Source organism: Tetrahymena thermophila (assembly GCF_000189635.1).
Source record: "Tetrahymena thermophila SB210 genomic scaffold scf_8254609, whole genome shotgun sequence".
NCBI classification, from domain to species: Eukaryota; Ciliophora; class Oligohymenophorea; order Hymenostomatida; family Tetrahymenidae; genus Tetrahymena; species Tetrahymena thermophila.
In genome coordinates, this window is record NW_002476379.1 from 267236 (window position 1) to 288124 (window position 20889).

Here is a 20889-nt window from a genome sequence, read left to right on the forward strand (position 1 = left end):
TTCGTAAATTGAAATTTATCAATTAAGAAATGTATTATACTATTAATATTCTGATCAATCAATTATAAATACTTAGCTTCGCTATTTTTTAGGTATTATTTCATTTAGAGCTTTTTTATAATAAAAATACTAAAGTTGTAGAAAATACAACAAAAATGATAATTTTTTTTAAAAATGTTAAATCTTAATGTAAAAAAATATTTAGAATTTAAAAATCAAATATTTTTAATCTATAAAATAAAAATGATTATTTAAAAAACTATTCATTATTTGCGGTTATTGTTAATGAGAAAAAACTTTGACATACAATTTAAATAAAAAATGTTGTTAAAAATAGTAATTTCCTATTTTCTTTAAAAAAATAATTTCCAAATTTATTTTATTTTTTACTTTATAATTTCATAATTATTTGAAGATTTTAATTTAATTTAGTTTTTTATTTTTCATTTATTTAAAAAGTAGCCATTTTTATTTAGCTAATTATCTAAATTCAACAAATAAATATAATTAATGATGCATTTTCAACTATATTAAATTTAGATAATAAAATATCTTTTAAAGGTAATTTTTGCTATTTTACACTAAATTTTAGTCTGAAATGATGATATTCTAGCTAATTAGCTAAAAATTTAATTTATTAATTTTTAATTTGCATAATAAATAATTATAAATTTTAAATACTTATCAATTAATTAGCTTATTTATAGATATTGAGATGAGCTTTATAGAAAAAATAGAATATGAAATTGAAAAATATTTCCACTCAAGTGGTGTAAAAGAAGGATTCGAAACTCTTTAAAATGATTTTAAATAATATACTCTTGAGAAAAATACCTAATTCTAAGATATTAGGAAACACTTAGAGACTCTTTAATAAGAGAGCTTATAAACAGAAATTAAGATAGTCACTGAGAATTAAATAAAAGATGCTTGCTTTCTGTATATAGATGGAATTAGCCTTATAGGAGTAGTGAGTAAAAATTAAATTTATGTCTTCTATTCAAGTGATTCAGCTTCTTCAAACATAAATTTAATGTCTTAGCATACTATTTAATTTAACATAAGCGATAATCCCTATTAGTACTAAAGTTATCCAAAGAGCAAGTAAAAAATAGTTAATTTCGTTAAAGGCTACAGAGAAAGCGTATTTCCTAAAACAGAAGAGGATTTATATTCTTGCGATTTCTTCGATTTGCATTTAGAAAAAAATATTTACACTGGAGTTATTGCAGGAGGGATGACAGGTTTCATACACTTTGTTGACATTTAAAGTTCTACCAATTAAATTTGCTTTTAGGTGCATGGAGATACAATTTTTGATATCAAATGCTTAAATAGAAATTAGTCATGCTAAGATTACAAAAATATAGTTGTTAGTGCAAGTAAAGATGGTTCAATTTTTCTTTCTCATTTGGCTAAATAAGAAAAACTTATTTAGCTTAAAGATTTTTTATCTACTTCTCCTATGTCACAATTTACGTGCATTGACATTGACTTAGCTTGCGAAAATATATTTTCCGCTTGTGGAGATGGAACAATTTAAGTTTGGCAGCTATCAGAATAAATAAAGAAAATTTTGCTTCTAAAAACTCCTGTGAATAACTTTGTAAAGATTGAAAAATCTCAATACAATTACTAGGTATAAGCTTAAGAAGATATTATGCATACAGTTCAGGTCACTTAGTGTAGTTTTTATGGAAAGTATTTACTTTATCTTAATAGCTAAGGATATATTACTCTCGGAACATTTATTGAACCATATGTTTACAAAGCTTAGTATCGCATGAGGAAGTTCGACAAAGACAACACTGGTGTAAATTTCATATGATTAAAATGAAAATAAAAAATTTTAAATATTTTAATTTATTTTTTTAAAAGAAAAATCTGAAGTTTTTTCAAATTACTAATTTTGATTTAGGCTCGAAAGTAGAAAACTATAACAAAGTCATGCATGTAGACTAAAAAAATGGTCTTGTATGGATAGGTATTTACTTCCTCTTAAAGTAAAAATGTTAAGTTTTTAATTAAAATAAAATTTAGGAAAACAATAGTCAATTTTTTGCTTTGACTTAAAAGATAGAAGGAACTCCGAAATCGATTACAATTATAGCAAGCCTTTGATTGCTTACAATACTTTTATCAAGGCTAACATTTAGAAGATATTTTTTAATGAAAATTACTCAGTTCTGTATATTCTTACTGATGCAAAATAGCTAATTAAATTCTCATTTATACCTAATAAGTGATTTTTCTACATAAAAACTCATATTTATTTATATTTATTTCTTCATACATAATATATCAATTTATTAATAATTAATTTAAGATTTTTTTCAGTCCGCTTCATATATCAGTGTATCATTTAAACTATAAAAAGGACTACTAAATTTACTGGAACTCATTTCTTATTTTTTACTATTTGGGAGGGATATTTATTAGTTGGTTTTTTTGCTTATGTTATAAACAGATTTTCTCCTGTTCTAATTCTTCTTTTCAATTTCTTCTTTCATTCTCAGATAATCAGCTTTCATACAGGAATATTTTAGCAGATAAGAAACAAGTGGATTGTCTTTCTTTTATAGCTAAAAGAAATGCCCTCTTAGATGAGCCATATAAAGGTATTTTTCAAATAACTTATGATCACTTGGCATTTTGTCGCTGCACCTAAATCTTGTTGCCATAATTTTCCAATGGCACTCAATCTTTCATAAAAATTAACATAATTTTATATTAGTTAACATTTTAGATAATAATAATGATTTACCTGCTTCATAGCTAATGGGAATTCTGTTAAGTTAAATAAATCACATCTCTTAAGTAAATACTGCAATATAGCTATTTCAGATAAATTAAATTAAAAATCATTTAATCATCAATTATTATTTACAATTAACATTTGATGTAGCTATTCTATGAAAAATGTCTATGTTTTAGCATTCTGATAAAAACCTTGATATGGTTTCTATTATTGTAGCTTCTTCGCCTGGTCTTAATATTCTATTTTTGCCTGTTCCATACATCTCATTGAGACCCTTTTATGTTTTTTACAAAATTTATTTTTATTATATATAATTATCTAAGAGCAAAAAGATAAGCAAGCTACCTAATCTATTTAATGCATCATTAGTCTATGAGGTACAGGAAAATATGTTTTGTCTTTTTCAATCTCCATTCTTTCTTCTATAGGTAGACATGAAATCCATTTTTTAAGAAGCTCAGGTTCCTATTTTGAGTAGCGATCTTTACCTTTTAAAACAAATCTTAATACTTCATCAGGCTAATGGCTATACTCCTCCTATAAATATATATCTTCATATTCCAAATCATAATCTTCTTAAAGCTCAGCTGGAGAACTTTTTTCACTTAAGTCAAAGTTCATATCTTGAGTATCATTAGACCCTAAAAGTAAATTTTTTAAGCCAATTTTTACTGTTAGATTAGAAAACTTATCTGCTTTCTTAGCTATTTAAGATGTGAATCTATTTAAATTTTTTTTAGCATTTTTTTTGCTGTTTTTAGGAGATTTGCTAAACAGTTTAATTTCTTTATTCTTTTAAACATATTACTATTTTTTAGTAAAATTAAGTGCACTCTAACTCAATAAATCAGGCTATCCAAGAGTTTCCTAGCAGAATGTATTATTTAAAACCACTTCTTTGGGATGTATATATAGTGATGAATCTAATTTTTAATATTAAAAATGTCTTAATCTAAATCCTCTTTTATTTACAAGATCTTAATATGTTTATTCTTATTTTGGATTCTTCAATTACTAAATTTGCGATAAATGCATCACCTAAATATTTCTTATTTTAGGTGGAGAATCGTTTTAAATTAATCTATTTTATTCTTAAATCGAATTCATTTTAAAATTGCCATATGCTGAAATGGCTCTCCTTTTCTTTTAAGGACTTTCAGACATTAATTGGCAAATTAACTTATATAATAATATATTAGCTCCTCTTTATGAATAGTAAAGTTTAATTATAAGTTATTAATTTCCAAACAATCTTGACGTAGAAATTTGGATGGATAAAAAATATTAATATTTAATTATATTCTTCATCAAAGATAAAATATATTTTGATTTACTTTAATAATTAAGATTTTTGATACCAAAACATAAAATTATTAAATCACTGTGTAGAATATAATAAATATAACTTTAATAAAGCATAAAATATATTTCAATTAATATGATTTAGGATTTTTTATACCAAAGCAAAAGTTATTAAATCTTAGTATGTTTCTATATCTATAAAATTAAAAAGCTACTTTTTAAGTTTTATTATGATAATAAAAATAATCTTTTTTAAAAATAAAATATATTTATCTATTTTTTAATTCTAATAAATAAAATTATCAATTTTGGTTATATCTATAAAATAAAGAAACTATTTTTTAATTTTATGACTATAATAATATAATTTAAGTGTTAAGATTTTTAAAAATCATTATTATTATGATAGTATGTGCCTATATCTATAAGATAAATAAAGATAAAATTATTTAATTTTATTTGTATTATTAAATTTTTTATTAATTTTTTACGTTATTTTAATTAGCTTAATATGAAAATATTAAATATTTTAGCATTTTAGTTGAATTTATTATTTACTAATTTGTATTTGTGAATACTTAGAATAATTTAATTGATAAAGATTAGAAAATATATTTTTTTGTTCTAGTTTTTGCCATGATAAAATCATTAATAATGCTTTGTAAATATAAAATAACTACATTTTATTATATAAGTGTAAAATATTCAAAATTAATTATCAAATTGTTTTTTTTTTGGTTAATACAATAATTTAAGAATTAAATTTGCTTATTTTGATAGAACTTCAGCTTATAAGCTTTTAAATAATATTATGAATAATTTAAAGATTTTTAAATATTCAATTGAAATAAATTTTCATTTATTCTTAACTTCTTAGTTGATAATTAACTGTTATTGTGTGTTTTAAGATTTTTCTTGTTCAATTTTTAAATTCAATATTTATTATTAGTTGGCTGAAGGATCATCTTTCTTTTGTTAAGATGAGTCAATATTTTAATTGTTTGTAGAGTCTTCATCCATGTCTTCATCTTATTCGTTATCAATGTCATTGTCAATTTCGTCGTCTTCTTCATCATTTTCTTCATCTTCATCTCTCATTCCACTACATGCATTAGAGTTGATTTGTTATTGTGATAGTTTATTATCAGATTACATCGAGCTTTTATCTTCCTCACTCTTTTAAATAAGTTATTAGTTTTTATTAGAATTTTGGAATTTATTTTCTCTCATTTTCTTTGCCTTTACAATAATTTTTTCTAAAATTAATGGTTTTATTTCTACATGATCTTGATTTCCTTAATTGCTTTATAGTTTGCTTTCTTTTGGATGTTTAGGGAATATTATCAGATAAATCCATCCATTCAGATAATGAGAGGTTACTTCTTTAATTTATATTTTATCAAAAGACACTCTTCCTAAATAAAGTTCTTTTTCTAAAAATCCCTTTAAAATTTAATTACCTAATAAAATTTAAATTATTAAAATTTTTCTATTTATTATAAATTAATTCTTTACCCAAAGTATTTTATTTGATGACTTATGGAGGATTTTCAGAGGTATATAGAGCCATTGTTAGAGTAACTTTATTTTGGTTTTAAATCATATTTCCCTGTCTATCGTATAGTTATAACTTTATACTATTTTTAAATTTTTTTTTATTATGATTATTATTTAAAGAAAAAATCAATCTTTACCTAAAGTTTCTTTCCCTATAGAAAGGATGAGGTATTTCTTCAGCAGGCTTCAGTTCATATTTGAAGTCTGAATCCTATTTATTAAAGAGATACTAAAGTAAACTACTAGCTCCTTACGATCCTATAGTGGTCTCTTATGGTAAGTTAGCTCTTTCTAATTAAGAAAAGTCAAAATTATTTTGTTAATTTGACTATTATCCTTATTGCTTTGATTGGTTGTTTAATCTTATTGATTCTCTTTTAGTTAAAAAATAAATTTAATAAGGCAACATTATTTTAAAAATACATCTTAAACTTAATTAAAATTTTTCTCATTTTATAAATGTTAACATTTTATATTTTAAAAAATAAATTTTACTAGTAAAAAGATTACCTTATTTACATTATTTCCTGTCTAACATTGCTTATAAGCTCAAACTAATGATTGCTTTTTTTATAAAGTTCCTTTATCATGTTTGATTAGACCTCTTCAAAAGAAACAATTTTAGAATAAAAATCTTATATCTGCTGGATTAAATGCATATTTTTTTAATTTTCCTCTTCTTAAATATTTGATATTGAATTTCCATTATTATTTGCATTATTGCCATTGTTTTATAAGAAACTTAAAATTTAGCTTACTTAATTGTTATTTTGCTGAGGTTACTACAAACTATTTTAGTTAAATACATTTTATCCTACAATATTACCAATTCCTATTTAAGAGTGCTAGGTCTAATTTTAAATTTAAGGCTAAATATTGTTGGATGGCTACTACTATTGTTACATCATTGAATTTAAGAATGCATGAAGTATATTATTTTTTTAAATTTATTATTAATTCTGATTTTATTATTGAATAGGTTATATCTAGTTTTGAAAAGGCATTTAATTTTAACCAAGGCTTTAATTTTGCATCAGCATAACAAGCTCTGGAATCATTTATTATATTTATTATTAGTAAGTATGCTATTGCTATATTTTTTAATTTTGGATGTTATTTTATTCCTATAGTTACATTAAAGTAGATTGTATATTCCTAAATTATTAGTCATCTAAGAGAGTTTATGGTTACTAATTTACATTATTTGCTTGTTATATCTATTACTATTACTATATCTATTTGCCGTTGCTAGGATTTTCATTAAATATTTACTCATTGTTTTAAGATGAATTGTAACTTACAAAATTATTCATTACTCCTTATTACAAATTTACTCCTTTTTAAGAAGTGTAATTATCTCCACTATTACTTCCACTATGATTAGAGTAAGTTTCATATTTTATTTTTTTTCTCATTTCTTCTTTGATTTCATCTTATTCAGAAGCATTTTAGATTGTGTTATAATTACTTGAAATTAAGTTATTTGCATTTACTTAACAATTATTCTACTAACTCTGCTATATGCTTTTATTATTTATTTTTTATGAGTTTATTTTACTGTTCTTTAGAATTTCGCTTTTATTAGCATTACTTTAGTTGTTATGTAAAACGAAAGAACCTGATCCATTGCTACTACTATTAGTCTAACTGCCATTTACAACGAACCCATTTTAACTTCCTTAATTAGAATTGCTGCTTTGACTTTGTTACTTTTAATTCACTTACAACTGCGTTTCAAATCCCTTGGCCAAACTTTAAGAGATCTTAGATCTAATTCATTTTTATAAATATAAATTACAGTTAAAGGTTATCAGAATTTACTTATATAGGAAATATCGGGAGATATTGGAAATAAAACATTTTAAATTAAAAGGTTATACCAAAATTTGTCTAAAGTTATAAATATTAGACTACATATTTAAAAGAAAAGTTTAAGAAAGTCTTAACATCAATTTAATGTTAAACAATTTAAAAATGATTTTTAAATATTTTATTGTAATTATATTATAAAAATAACATACTGCTTTGTAGGTTCGTTAGATTCTTTTTCAATATTCATCTTTGCAATATAAACTCAATATAGTAAAGTACAATTGTCTTAATATTTTTAAGAGAAATGCTGTTGATTGCTGCTGTGTAAAGTTAATAATTCTTAACTGAGTAGTTTACTACTTTGTTTCTGCTCTTTTTATTTTAGAATAAAGGAAAAACTTATAAGAATGAGATCAGACAGTATGAATAAGTTTAGAATGCAAACCTTTAGTTGAGTTTGTTTAACTTTAGAATGTTGAAATATATCAATCTATCTATCTCTTTATTTAGGAATTGATCTATTTTTAACAAATCTAATTAAGCTTTTAGTTATTAATTTTTAATATTATATTTTTCATTGTTATTATCGAAATCTTTCTATTCAAAATAATTTATTAGCCATAAAGATTTGGAAAAATATTAAATAATTTCTTTTTAACTAAAGTAAATTTCCCAATATTCTTAATAAATATTGAAATAATTAAATTTTAATTTGACAAAAATAGGAAATTAACACAAATTTTACTAAATTTTCCTTTTTAATAAGGCGAAAAATTCTTAAAAATTTTTCCTTTTAATTATTGGCCTATATTATCTAATAAATCAAACAAAATGAAAGAATTTTTATCATATCAAGTGATTTGATAGCAGCTTATAATATTGATACTTATCAAAAGGATTTAAGATTCTAGATAATAAAGTTAGAATGCACATTTATTAAGATGTACAAATATATAAAATGATACTTAATCTTTATATTATATTAAGAATTCTGAATTGCATCTTAATTATTGCATTTTACAAAATACCTAAAAAATTGTTAGAATTTTTAAAAATAAAGAAATTTCAGTAGCAGATTTGAATTTTCTTTTTTTGGTTAATTTAATAGATCATAATCCTGTTTTTTATTATATATTTTCTAATTAGACTGTTTTAGAATCTTTAAAGCTCAGAATTCTAATTTAAATATTTCAATATCTTTCTGCTTATAATTGCTATCCAATTCTGATTTATGAATCTATTATTTTAAAATTAGAGAAAATTTTATTTATAAATTGCTAATAATAATAAATTACCCTTTCGCCAATAAATTTATATTCTTAAAATGTTTACAATATTGGATCTTAATTTATATCTTCATGTAATCTCTGTTTATAAGCTATAAACACATCAAAAGAGCATCCTTCTTGCTAGTAGTAAGTGGAAACAGATTTTAATAGCTTTTTTTATAATCATAGATTATTATTATTAATTAAGTAGGAAAAACATATAATGAAATTTATAATTAAAATATACTCTTGAAAATACGTTAAGCATAGCTGAATTGAAATAAGTATCAGATGCAACAATGTAATCTATTTTTTAAAACCCGATATCTGATTTCAAGATTTAAAATATCTTTTCCTCTTGCTCGTTCCTATTTTAAGAATAAGTAATATTATCTTTAAATTTTTATTTAATATTTATCAACCATTTATTCAATAAATGATAAATTAGTTACATGTATTCATTCATAATTTGATATTATATTCACTTCAATTTTTAATTAGTTTTGATTATAATTTACATTAAAAAATTAATTTATTACCAATCAAGAGCAACAAACTTCACTGTACCTTAACGACAATCTACTAATTCTTTATTCATCTATAAATTTTTTTCAACATAATTTTAAGTAATTTTTAGATCTGTGGCTACAACATTTGCTCCTAATTATATTTTACTAATTTAACTAAATAAATCAATAAATATTTTACCTTGTGATGCTAAAAATATGGAAAGACATCCAGTACCACAGCCTAACTCTAAAATATTTTTTCCTCTAAGTTTGTAATTGCCCTCATCATTTTGCTTTAATAAATACTTAGCAAGTATTATACTCTTTTTTAAAATAAATTTGGTTAATCCCTAATTAACATTCAATCTTCTAGAAAACAATTTATTACGCAATCATATATTCTTCCTGCAGTTCCTAATTTAAAATTTGAATTTTCATAAATTTTGATAATATTATCAGGTGAATGTTCTCCATCATCATCAACTTTGATTTCTTTTAAAAATTCAGAAGCCTCTTTTTGAGTTCCATTAGCTTCAATCTATTATTTTTAATTTTATGTATCCATTTATAATTTAGATTATTTAGTTGACAAAGATATAATTAAACAGATATTTAATTAAAAAATTTAAAAGTATTTATTCTATCAAAAATATATATAAACCATATCTTTCTTCAACAGATCTGATTAAAATGAATATTTGCTTAATTATTTAATCTAAAATTTAAAAAATTCTAATTAAATAAAGATTTTATTTAAAATGTTAGTATTAATAAAGCGAAGATAATCTAATTTCATTGATAAACAAGCAACAAATAAAATGTACTATTAGTAAATGCAATCAATAGAGATACAAAGAATAATTAAAAGTTAAAAATAATAATTATTAAATATTTATTACTTAAAAAATAATAATTGTATTTCTATTATCAAATTATTACTAATAAATAATTTATGAAGATGATTACTAAAATTTCCATATAAGTTATAACTAATTATATGCTGATAGAGAATTAAATTGATATTTCATTTATTTAGTAATAGGAATCTCATATGGTGTAATATAATTATTTATTCTTTAATTAAATTGTAGCATTAATTATTATTAATTTTATTAAATTTCATATATATTCTCATTTTAATTATTTGAATTTCTTTTTAACTTGAACATTTGAAGAGTCTTTAAGGTTACCAAGAAGCTCCCTTTTTTATTAATAGATAAATAAATTCAAAAACTGAAAAATATTTTTTTAATTTTTATTACCACATATTAAAGGTATCCTCATACCCAGGAACTGGATAGTAAGAGGGCTCTTAGCTAGTTCCAGAATTTGATTAGCCTTAATTCTTAGCTGCTTACTATGGTGAGTCTGCTTATAACTTTGTTGGTGAATTTAGGTCCATTTATTCTACAGAACTTATTTTCTTTTCAACTTCTTCTTCTTCCTCGTCTTCCTCTTCTTCTTGTTCAACTGGCTTTTCAATAATTTAATCCTAAACAATTTTATCATTCTCACTATCACTGTTTGATTTTTATGGCTAATGTGTAGGAGATTTTTCTTTGTTTTTACTTTATACATTTGTATTTTATGGAACTACTTGCCTCTTGCTAAAAATCTAATCGATAGTTAATTTAAGAGCATCATCTAAATTATTAATTTTCAATTTAAGTTTTTGTCTTAGAAAAAATTGTATTTACCTAATGCACGAGGTATTAAAGTCTTCAGTAACTGAGAACACTCGTCAATGGCTGGATTAGTGTTTACTTCAATAAGCCATGAATTTAATTCTTCATCAATGAGGAAGTCAAATCCAAAAATTTCAAAGCAAAACTTTCTATCATATTAGTTTATTTTCTTTTTAACAGAGCAAAATGTTAACCAAATGATGTCTTTGATTTTAGAAACAATTTTCTTTTTAAAGAATTTCTAAGGCAACTTTTCTTCATTTGAGCCACTGTTAGTTGTACTACTTTGATTTGATGAGCTGTTTTAATAATTTGCTTCCAAAAATTCCCAAAGCTGCTAAAATGACCACATATTACCATTTTCAAATTGCCCATAGTTATCACTGTATTTTTAAATAGCATTATTTGTTAAATGAATAAATAGATTATCAAGTTGTCTTTCATCAGTACTAAATTCAGAGCTTGAGAGTCTCATATAGCCTTCTCTTTTTATTTAAAATAAATAAATTTATTGTAAATTACTCACCTAATAAAATAAAATTAATACCTAAAGAAGTAAACATCTAAATTTTGAGTTACTAGAGCCCAAACTCTAATATCAAACTTTCTTTTATTTATTAAAAGTGGTTTTTCAATATACTTTTAAATTACGAATTGGCTAGCTTTAAGAATATATGGTCCTTAAGGCTATGCTCTAATGTATTTGTTTGGGTCTTCTTTTTCTTTCTCTTTTTCCTTTTCTTTTTTAGACTGCCTATTTGAACTAGTTGATGCCGGAACACTCTATACCATAGATTGTGAGTTTATTGAAGCGTTTGTATTTGTATTTGAAGTTGTAGAGGCTCCACTATTGATAGACATAGATTTTTATGAGTTATTGTTGGCACGGTTATTTTGAAGTGGTTTTATTTTCTTTATTTGGAAACTGTTTCCGTTTTAAGATATTTTTTTAACATCTGGTGAGTGGCTCTGGTTAGGATTATTTTCCTTATCTAATTGTTTTGCTGAATTTATTTCATTGTTTGCTTTTTCATCATTTTCTTTAGTTTCTTCAAAACCCTCAACCTTTCTTTCAGGTGATGGTAACTTTTGTAATGATAAAGAAGATTTGTTGTCCATCTTTTGCAAATTCTACTCTTCGGGTTAATTAGTAATTTTAACTTAATTTTCGATAATAATATTTGGTTATGATTGTGAAAGTTTCTTATTATTATTCTAAGATTCTTTTATAGGAATTTCTTGAATTTCATTTTTTTCCTCTCCTTCATCTTTTTTTTCTTGCTTTTTAAGAGATTTTTCTTCGAATCCTTCAGTATAGTCTGACATCAGCTTTTCTAGACTTGCTAAGCTGTTGAAAACATGTATACCTCTACCTCTATTTAAAAATGTTGGCTTAAGCAACCACATATAAGTACTATTATTTTTATCTAAAAAGGTATCATGCAAAGACCATCTAGTGTAAAAATAATTAAATAATTTTTCAGTCCCTTGCTATCCGTACTGAGTTTAGAATTATCTTAATATTTTTCTGATATCAGCTTGCTTCTGCATTAAATTTTATTGTTTCTTTTTCACATGAGTTGGCATGTTCATTTCAAAAAACTTTAAGAAATTATTAAGAATGAGATCACAGTTTTCATCATTAAAGTCAATCACATAGGTCAGCGGAGTAATATCAAATACATTTTATTTCATACTTTCTGCAAAACTCATCAGATTTTTTACAAGATATTATTTGTTTGTAATCTCTTTGTGAAATTCAAAATGATTAACAACTTATTTATAGCTTGTGTTTTCTACTAATTTTTCATATTTATAACCTCTTGTAGTTTGCTGCCACTTGAAATTAACAAACATAGTTGTAGGATCTTTTGTTTCTACCCATCCTTCTCTTTTAAGCATCAGCTTTCTGATTCTTTCGCCATTGTTTCCTCCACCTACATAAAACTTATTAAAAAATTATTTTTTTAGATTTTGGTTTTTTCATTATAGAATTTTATAATTTAAAGTTAAATAATAAAAAATTTTACCTTCAATAAGTTATCAGGTTAAGAAACATTATTATTTCCTTATGAACTGTTGGATTGTTGAATTTATGGTAAAGGTTTCTTGACTAAAGCAGCTAATTTGGTATCATTTTACTAAGGGCTTACAGCTGTTTATTAGCTTTTAGGAACAAGAACTACTTAAGAGCCTTGAAGTTTTTAATTAGTAAAAAGGTTTTATTTTTAATAACTAGGGTTGACCGCTGAAGAGTTCTGCAATTATTGAGACTAAGGAGTATTGGATTGTTAAGATTTTAAAGTATTTGACATTTGCTTTTATGAACTAGTCTTTGAGTCTCCTTATAAAGTTTGCATTTTAAGCCTTTGAGATTACTATAGATTGTAAATATAAAGAATAAATTAATTATAGTAGATTAAAATATATTTTATGTATTACATTCAAAATAATCGGATTCTTTTAATTAGATTCGCCATTAGTTTATTATCTTAAGTTCTTGTTTTGATTTCTTAAATTAGATAAATTTAAGGTATTTTTTATTTATGCTTTTTCATTTATGCTTGGAGATATAGACCGATTTTATCTATGAACTATTTTATTTTTGAAATTCGTTTATGAATTTTCTTCAATTTTATCTAACTTGATTGAATTATTGTTTAAATAGTTTTTTTGTGTATGCGATTTATTCCTCATCGAAAAAGGGCTTTCTGACTAACTTTTATATGCGTGGTAGTTTTATGGAAGCGAAAGATTCAAACCTATTTTAAAAAATAGTTTCACTTAAAATTTAGTTTGCAAACAATTTTCTAAAATTAATTTAATAATATTAAAACCATTATAAAATTTGTGTATTTGCTAAAATCTTTATTACTTTTCAAACTGTTCAAATAAGTATTTTAGGAGCAATGTCCAATATTAGAAGACATTTCATTTTAAATAATTTTAAATTAACATACTTTTGCGAGGCAGGTTGAGAGCTGGTAAAGTCTACTTTTCAGGTATTACTGGAGACGGTAGACAAGGGATTGAAGACGCATTATGATTACCAGTTGTTTAGACTTTAGCTTAAGAATTAGCTACTGTTATAGGTGCTGCTGTCTAAGTCTATGGATTCGTTACTGGTGCACTTGCTACTTATATCTACTAACTCATAATCTTAATTTCTAATTATATTTTGAAATGCTCTTATTTACTATTTTATTATTTGCTTTTTGAATGAATAAAAACTTTGTTATGAATAATATATCAAAATTTAATTATAAATTTTTACAATTTTGTGATTAGTTAAAATTTTTCAAACAAGTATCCCTGTTTCAACTACAATTTTTTCTTAATGAATTTATCGTATTATTACATTTTATAAACGTTGATATTATATTTCTTTCAACTATTAAATTGAAAGCTATCCTTTTTATAATTTCTTATCAAACTGAATAGAATTTTTTAATCTAGTCTATTTTCCTATTCAAAATTAACTAATATATTTCATTATTCATTTATTTTTTAAATACACAAGCTGCAATCCATCCTTAGAATATAATTTTTCTATCTAACAACTTACCTTATATATTTGTTTATATTTTTAATCAAAGACAATGTAAAAAAATAAATAGAATTATACATACAGACAAATATGCATTTATAAAACCATTCAAAATTAATTTGGAGGATAAATCTTACAAATTATCAAACCTATTCAAATAACAAATTATTATATATTGATAAATCCTTTTTAGTTAGTAAATAATAATTTAAGTTAGCACCCATTTTTTAAATAATGTTAATGAAATTTATTTTATTTTTTTTTACTTTGAAAATTTTAAAAATAAAGGATTTGTAAGTTTTCTAAAAATAGCTTATTTTATTTATTTATTACTAAAGAAATTTATCAAAACAAAAAAATTTATAAAATGTATTTATAAGAAGTATTTAGTACATTAATTAAATATTTTTTAAGTTATAAATCATTTCTGTAAACTATTTGAAATATAATTGCTGATATCTAATTTAGCTGGGGCAGCATAATTCATTGGAGGGGGATTAGAAATAATGATAGGGTTATGAATAGGAGCTGCAGCTGCAGGGATATAACTGTACTAAGCTTAATACTATTACGGCTATTGATAAATAGTTTACTATTAAGGGATATAGTGATGAGTTTGCTAGTATGCAGGTTACTGTATTCCAGGAATAGGATTAGCTGGTGGAACACTATAAATCACTTAGTGGGCAGGTTATTAATGATATTAATAGTATTAAGGATATTAGTGAGCCATCTTATCATGTTCTAATGGTTATTATTATACTTACTATATATGATGCTATTACTGCTGATGCTAGTTATATACTAAATTATTTGCCACAACTGGATTTGCTTTTTAAATTTCTTCTAGTCTATCTTTAGCAGTTTATTATTGTGCTATATAATAAATAAATCAATTTATTAAAAAAAAGATGTTAATATTTGGTAAATTATAAAATAAAAAAACCCATTTTACCTTGCTAATCTCCTTACTTTTTCTATTATTAGTTTGGAGTATTCTAGTGCTATTTTTTGGCCTAAGGCTTTTAATTTTTATCAGTTTATTTTATTTTATTCTTTGAAATAATTTCATCATCTTTATTATTTAAAATAAAATAAATTTATATTTAAATACACTGAATTAAATACTTTTTTGTTAAGGGTGAGTTTTTAAATATTCATTATGCATCTCGCCCCAAATTTCATAAAGTTTTTTTTTATTATCTTCTAAATTTCCATTATTTATTTCACTACTATCCTATTTAGAGTAGTATGAATAGTCATAAGATTTTTTGTAATTTGTATAAAACTGCTAGAAAATATCTTTATGAGAAAGAGGCTGTGCTTTTGGAAACGCAGAACTTCCGGCTATTGTCACTTATTTTAAATTTTGTTAATGCTATTAATGCTACTACTAATACATTTGACTCATATATTAAAAATAAATTTTTTATCAGACAATCTAAAATACAAACAAAGTTATTTATTTATTTGACTATTTGAATTATAATTATTTATTATTAAAATAATCTTGTCTATTACCCAACACTCAATGTCTTATTACTTATAAACGATATATTAAAAAATATTATAAAAATTCCTTCTTCACTCTAACTAAATATCTTAATTTCTTAATTATTGTTGATAAAATTAATTTATTTGTTTAACATAAAAGAGAACAAAAAATATAAAAAACAGCAAAAATTATTTCGTTTAAAATTATTTTTTGTTTTAATTAATAAAAAATTAGGTTGCTCATAAATACTTAGCAAAATTAACTTTAATATTAGAAAGATAATCAAAAATTTTTTAAATAATCAATCAAGCTCATCCTTTTTTTATTTTTTATAAACATCTATGATTAATGTCTTTCTTTACAATGATACATAGAATAAATAAGTTTATAATAAATATTTATTAAATAATTTTCAGTTTTTATATTTTTACTTATAAAACATATTGCTATTTGATTTTTTAATGATATAATAGCCATAAAATTGATATATATTCTTATAAATTGGATCTATTCTATCACATTTCTTATAATTATATCCATAGAATAAATAAGTTTATGATAAATATTTATTAAACAGTTTTCAGTATTTACATTTTTCCTTATAAAACATATTTCTATTTGATCTTTTATTTATGTAATAGCCATTAAATTCATATTTATTCTTAAATTGGATCCATTCTATCACATTTCTTACAATTATATCCAATTGATGATAACATTTAATTTTCTATATCCTAAGTATATCATTGAAATATTCAAAATTGTTGATCAATATTTAATTTAAATAAAATAAAAATTTAATTAATTGGAATACTCAAAATTAATTATAAATCTATAGTTTATATATACAAAATAACTTTGAAATGGCGTGTTGCTTGCAAAATGAAGATGATGGAAAATCAATAATTTCAGAAATTAATGAGTAAATTGAAGAAATGTAACTCAAAAAAACGCTATCTTAAATTATTTAAGAGGCTTAAACAAATAACAAATACAATTTAATGAGAGGAGGCTGTGTTATAAAATCTGCGATTGGCCCTATTTAATTTGGTATTCCTCCAGAAACTGTGAAAGACTCATTAAATTTAGGATAGGAAGTTCCTACATTTTATATTATACCTTCTAAGAGATTTGATAAAAAGAATGGTGTAAATGTCGCTGAATTTGAATTCCCTGCCTATTTCAATTTTTTTGTTAAAAAACGTAAATGCACATTAATTTGTACTCAAGAAGCTGAAAGAGCAGTAAGAACAGTATTTTAGGAGACTCTTCTTGGTCCTGTTAGTTTTGAAGTAAATAAATGATTGATATTACTATTTAAACTAAGATAAAATTATATATTTTAACAAAAATTTATTATGCAAAATCCTAACTAAATATTTAAAAATTTATTTAAAAGCACATTGAAGAGGATTACTATTATTCTTATCCTAAAGATGGAATACCAGATTTTAATAAAGAATTAAAAGTTTTTGCAAAGGTAACTATTGAACATATGCATTTTAAGCTAAATTTATTAATAATTATTTAAAATAATTAATGTAGAATCCTATGAACCCTAGTGAGGCTTTAAAAGTTGATACTTTAATCAGTTTTGTTATTTTTGATGAAAATGGTGTAGCAAAATTAAACGATTCAAACGGAAATATTGTAGAAATCAAAAAAGAACAAGGGAGCTATTCTATTTTTGAAAACGGAAAACTCCTTGATAATGTAAAAGATGAAGTAAATCTACCTGAAGGAAATTTATTTGAGAGTTTTGGAACTATCAGCACTGATAACATCAATAATATGAAAAATTCTGAATAATAAATAGGCAATTAATTTAATCATGATAGAGTTACTTTTGAAAGTCCTACTAAATCTCATACTAAAAATCTGATCGCAGTTTGGACAAGCAAACTTGGTTAAATGAAATGTATTTAGGATATTTAAAATTTTCATCCTGAGTTTATCGATGAATCAGAAACCATTACTCCTCCTGATTTTGGTGTTACTGTCCTTGGTTCTTCTCATGGTACATACTAGATATAATTCAAAATAATAAAAAACTTATTTTGTTTTTTAAAATATAAGGTTTTGATCCTAAGGGAAGCACTACTGGATTTATCATTTGGATCTATGGTAAAGGTATAATGGTTGATCCCCCACCATTCAGCTCTTAATTTTTAAAGAAAATGGGTATCCCTAGTGTACTAATTCATGGAATTATTATAACCCACTGTCATGCTGATCATGATGCAGGAACTTTCACTAAACTTCTTGATGATAGTAGAGTTGAAGTAATAAATTTTTAATTTTTAATATTTATTTTTGCTTGTAATTTTACTGGAAGAATTCTACAATAATTTATTTAAATAGGTCATTACAACTAGAACAATCATGAATAGCTTTTTGAGAAAATATAGTGCCTTGAGTGGAATGGGTATTGAAGAACTTAAGCATTTGTTTATCTTTAGGCCAGTTACCTTAGGTACTTCTATTAATATATATGGAGCTAACTTTAGATTTTTTTATGCTTTCCATACTATACCTTGCATCGGATTCGAATGCGAGCTTAAGCAGAGATCAATTTATTATTCTGCAGATACATTCTATAATCCTGAATAGTAATTTTAAACTAGATTTATATAAAAAATAATCAATTAATCGTTTTTATAGGTTAAAAGAATTCAAAAGATAAGGGATATTTGGATAAAAAAGATATGAATAGTTAGCTAATGTCAAATTTAACAATGACATTATTATTCACGAAGCTGGTGTTCCTCCTATTCACACACCTTAAACAGTTCTCGCTAGTCTCCCAATTCATGTAACAAATATATTAAATGTCAATCATTTGAAAATTAAATTTTTTAACAAATTTAAAAGATTAAAAATAAAATGATGCTCATTCACATCGCAGAAAAAGATTTGCTTAAAGACAGTGGACTTAAAATAGCTAAGCACGGTATAGAAAATACTTTAATATTACATCCTTCGGGATTTCATAAAAATATGGATACTTTAAGAAGACTTGACCTTCTTTCTTCTATTGACATATTTGAAAACCTAACAATCAAAAACATTAAGTGGCTATTGGATTCCTTAGTAGAAGAGTAGTATTACCCTAAATAAATTGTAGTAAAAGAAAATACAATAGGTAATAAGTTCTATATAATTGAAAGTGGCATTGCTCGTGTCTACTCAAATAATAAAAATAATTAATTTGAAAGATTTTATCAAACTGGAGAGTATTTTGGTGAAACTGCTCTAATATGCCATGGAGGAAAAAGAATTGCAAAGTAAAACATTATTAAAAACTCTCTATTTTTATCAAATTTTTTTTAATTTTTTTAGTGTAGAAGCAGTCACTGAACTTCGTTTACTCACTTTGGAAAAACATGATTTCAAATTTATTTTTGGTGATGGATGTGGTGGAGATGGTCCTGTCATCAGAAAGTTTATGAACTTAACTGATGCTCGTAAATCAAAGGCTCTGCACGTATTATACAAGTAAATTATATTTTAAGGTGATTGAAAAGAAGTAAAATAATAAATTGATTTATTAATTATATTTAAAAAGGAATTCTGTATTTAATGAGATGGGATAGTCATAAAAAACATAACTTGAAATGATTTTAAAAGAAGAAGAAGTTGATAAAGGATAAGTTATGTGGAATGTAGGAGACAAGGCTACATTTGCCTTTATTATAAAGAAAGGTAATTTTGAATTTGTAGATTGCCCTGAATCTGAGTTAGATGAGCTAGAGAGTGGTGCATTTATAGGAGAAGTTAAGTCAATAACTGATAGTTCACCTCTTACTACTTCAGTTGTTGCAACTAGAAAAGGAAAAATATTTAAGATTTACAAAGAAGACCTCATTTCTTTCTTAAATAAAAATCCTGGTTTATAACTTGTATTTTAGGATTGCAAGTACCTAGAATGAGATTGACTTTATGCCAAAACTTTATTATTAATTATCATTTCACTTAAAAATATGAAATTAATTTTATTAATTTCTTCATAAATTATTAATTTATAATTTTATTTGCAAAACCTAGTATAATCAATTTTTATATTTGTTAAGTTTTCTTGATATTTTTATTAATATTTTAAAAAAATTTGTTTTAATCTTTTTTGATATATTGTCAAATTGCTTAAAATTTCATCAGAAATAATTTATAAAAATTGTAAATTAAAAATATCTTTATAATTAATTAAAATTAAAAACTTTTTTCAATCTGATAAATGTAAAAACTAAATAAATTTCCTCTGTGCTATAAAGATTCAACTGTTAACTAAGTTGATTTAGATGCTTATCAAAATTATAAATGGCTTACTTCTGAAGCAATTAATTTTTTCTTTGAGTATATCATGAATGAATAATACCAAGATTTGCAAGGAAAAATTTATCTTATGAATCCATCGTGCTATCAAGTTATTTTATTTGAGGATGATTTTGAAGATCTCAAAGATTCTGTAAAAAGAATTAATTTACAATAGTATAAGTATATAATCTCTCCAGTTAACGACAGCACTGAATGCTGGTCAGTAGGATCAGGAAACCACTGGGCTCTTCTCGTGTTCATAGTTGATGAGAAATAGTTTATTTATTTTGATAGCTCAAGTGGTTTTATAAAAAATGCTTCCATTTTAGCTAGTAAACTAATGGCAATTATCACAAATAATGAATCTTATATGAATAAAAATTTAGATATTAAAGTGAATGAAAACACCCCAAAACAAAGAAACTCATATGATTGTGGTATGTATGCTATTTCAATAGCTGAGCTAATAGTTTAAGTTATTTAGTAAAATTAAGGATAAAACATATTAAATAATAAGATATACAATGATACTATTACTCCTGAATACATAACTTAAAAAAGACAAATAATCAGATCTATTATTTTAGCACTTTTAGATTAAAAATGATATTTATTTTAAATAAGCTAATTAATGAAAAGGAAATT

The 20889-nt window shown here is 23.5% G+C and overlaps 8 protein-coding genes across 8 annotated transcripts; 3 read left to right on the forward strand and 5 right to left on the reverse strand. All coding sequences in view use genetic code 6, as the record gives it.

Annotated features, from left to right (window-relative positions):
• Positions 1 to 593: 593 nt before the first annotated feature.
• TTHERM_00442430 (hypothetical protein) lies at positions 594 to 4137 on the reverse strand. Its single transcript, XM_001033156.2, has 5 exons — positions 3104 to 4137; positions 2888 to 3032; positions 2765 to 2835; positions 1905 to 2702; positions 594 to 1808 (listed from the first exon to the last, which is right to left on the reverse strand). Exons 1-4 carry the CDS (start codon positions 4064 to 4066, stop codon positions 2334 to 2336), a joined length of 1548 nt encoding a protein of 515 aa, XP_001033156.2. The 5' UTR covers positions 4067 to 4137; the 3' UTR covers positions 594 to 1808; positions 1905 to 2333.
• Positions 716 to 2246, forward strand: TTHERM_00442420 (WD domain, G-beta repeat protein; the record flags this gene model as incomplete). Its single annotated transcript, XM_001033155.4, has 3 exons — positions 716 to 1813; positions 1879 to 1984; positions 2041 to 2246. 3 exons carry the CDS (start codon positions 716 to 718, stop codon positions 2244 to 2246), a joined length of 1410 nt encoding a protein of 469 aa, XP_001033155.4.
• A 778-nt stretch (positions 4138 to 4915) lies between the features above and the next one.
• On the reverse strand, positions 4916 to 7676 carry TTHERM_00442440 (hypothetical protein; the record flags this gene model as incomplete). The annotated part of the gene is made up of 5 exons (XM_001033157.3): positions 4916 to 5520; positions 5576 to 5697; positions 5755 to 5991; positions 6128 to 7387; positions 7639 to 7676. The coding sequence occupies 5 exons, from the start codon at positions 7674 to 7676 to the stop codon at positions 4916 to 4918; spliced, it is 2262 nt and encodes a 753-aa protein (XP_001033157.2).
• Positions 7677 to 8597: 921 nt separating this feature from the next.
• On the reverse strand, positions 8598 to 9771 carry TTHERM_00442450 (methyltransferase domain protein; the record flags this gene model as incomplete). Its single annotated transcript, XM_001033158.3, has 6 exons — positions 8598 to 8666; positions 8725 to 8868; positions 8945 to 9065; positions 9237 to 9357; positions 9406 to 9529; positions 9595 to 9771. The coding sequence occupies 6 exons, from the start codon at positions 9769 to 9771 to the stop codon at positions 8598 to 8600; spliced, it is 756 nt and encodes a 251-aa protein (XP_001033158.2).
• Positions 9772 to 10337: 566 nt separating this feature from the next.
• On the reverse strand, positions 10338 to 14047 carry TTHERM_00442460 (tubulin-tyrosine ligase family protein; the record flags this gene model as incomplete). Its single annotated transcript, XM_001033159.1, has 7 exons — positions 10338 to 10407; positions 10469 to 10850; positions 10904 to 11376; positions 11439 to 12838; positions 12922 to 13269; positions 13334 to 13653; positions 13852 to 14047. The coding sequence occupies 7 exons, from the start codon at positions 14045 to 14047 to the stop codon at positions 10338 to 10340; spliced, it is 3189 nt and encodes a 1062-aa protein (XP_001033159.1).
• Positions 14048 to 14859: 812 nt separating this feature from the next.
• Positions 14860 to 15849, reverse strand: TTHERM_00442470 (hypothetical protein; the record flags this gene model as incomplete). Its single annotated transcript, XM_001033160.1, has 3 exons — positions 14860 to 15314; positions 15394 to 15513; positions 15567 to 15849. The coding sequence occupies 3 exons, from the start codon at positions 15847 to 15849 to the stop codon at positions 14860 to 14862; spliced, it is 858 nt and encodes a 285-aa protein (XP_001033160.1).
• Positions 15850 to 16796: 947 nt separating this feature from the next.
• On the forward strand, positions 16797 to 19862 carry TTHERM_00442480 (Ulp1 protease family, carboxy-terminal domain protein; the record flags this gene model as incomplete). Its single annotated transcript, XM_001033161.2, has 9 exons — positions 16797 to 17225; positions 17333 to 17413; positions 17479 to 17950; positions 18010 to 18215; positions 18295 to 18542; positions 18595 to 18745; positions 18805 to 19217; positions 19273 to 19428; positions 19499 to 19862. 9 exons carry the CDS (start codon positions 16797 to 16799, stop codon positions 19860 to 19862), a joined length of 2520 nt encoding a protein of 839 aa, XP_001033161.2.
• Positions 19863 to 20164: 302 nt separating this feature from the next.
• On the forward strand, positions 20165 to 20851 carry TTHERM_000442489 (Ulp1 protease family, carboxy-terminal domain protein; the record flags this gene model as incomplete). Its single annotated transcript, XM_012798007.1, has 1 exon — positions 20165 to 20851. One exon carries the CDS (start codon positions 20165 to 20167, stop codon positions 20849 to 20851), a length of 687 nt encoding a protein of 228 aa, XP_012653461.1.
• Positions 20852 to 20889: the final 38 nt, after the last annotated feature.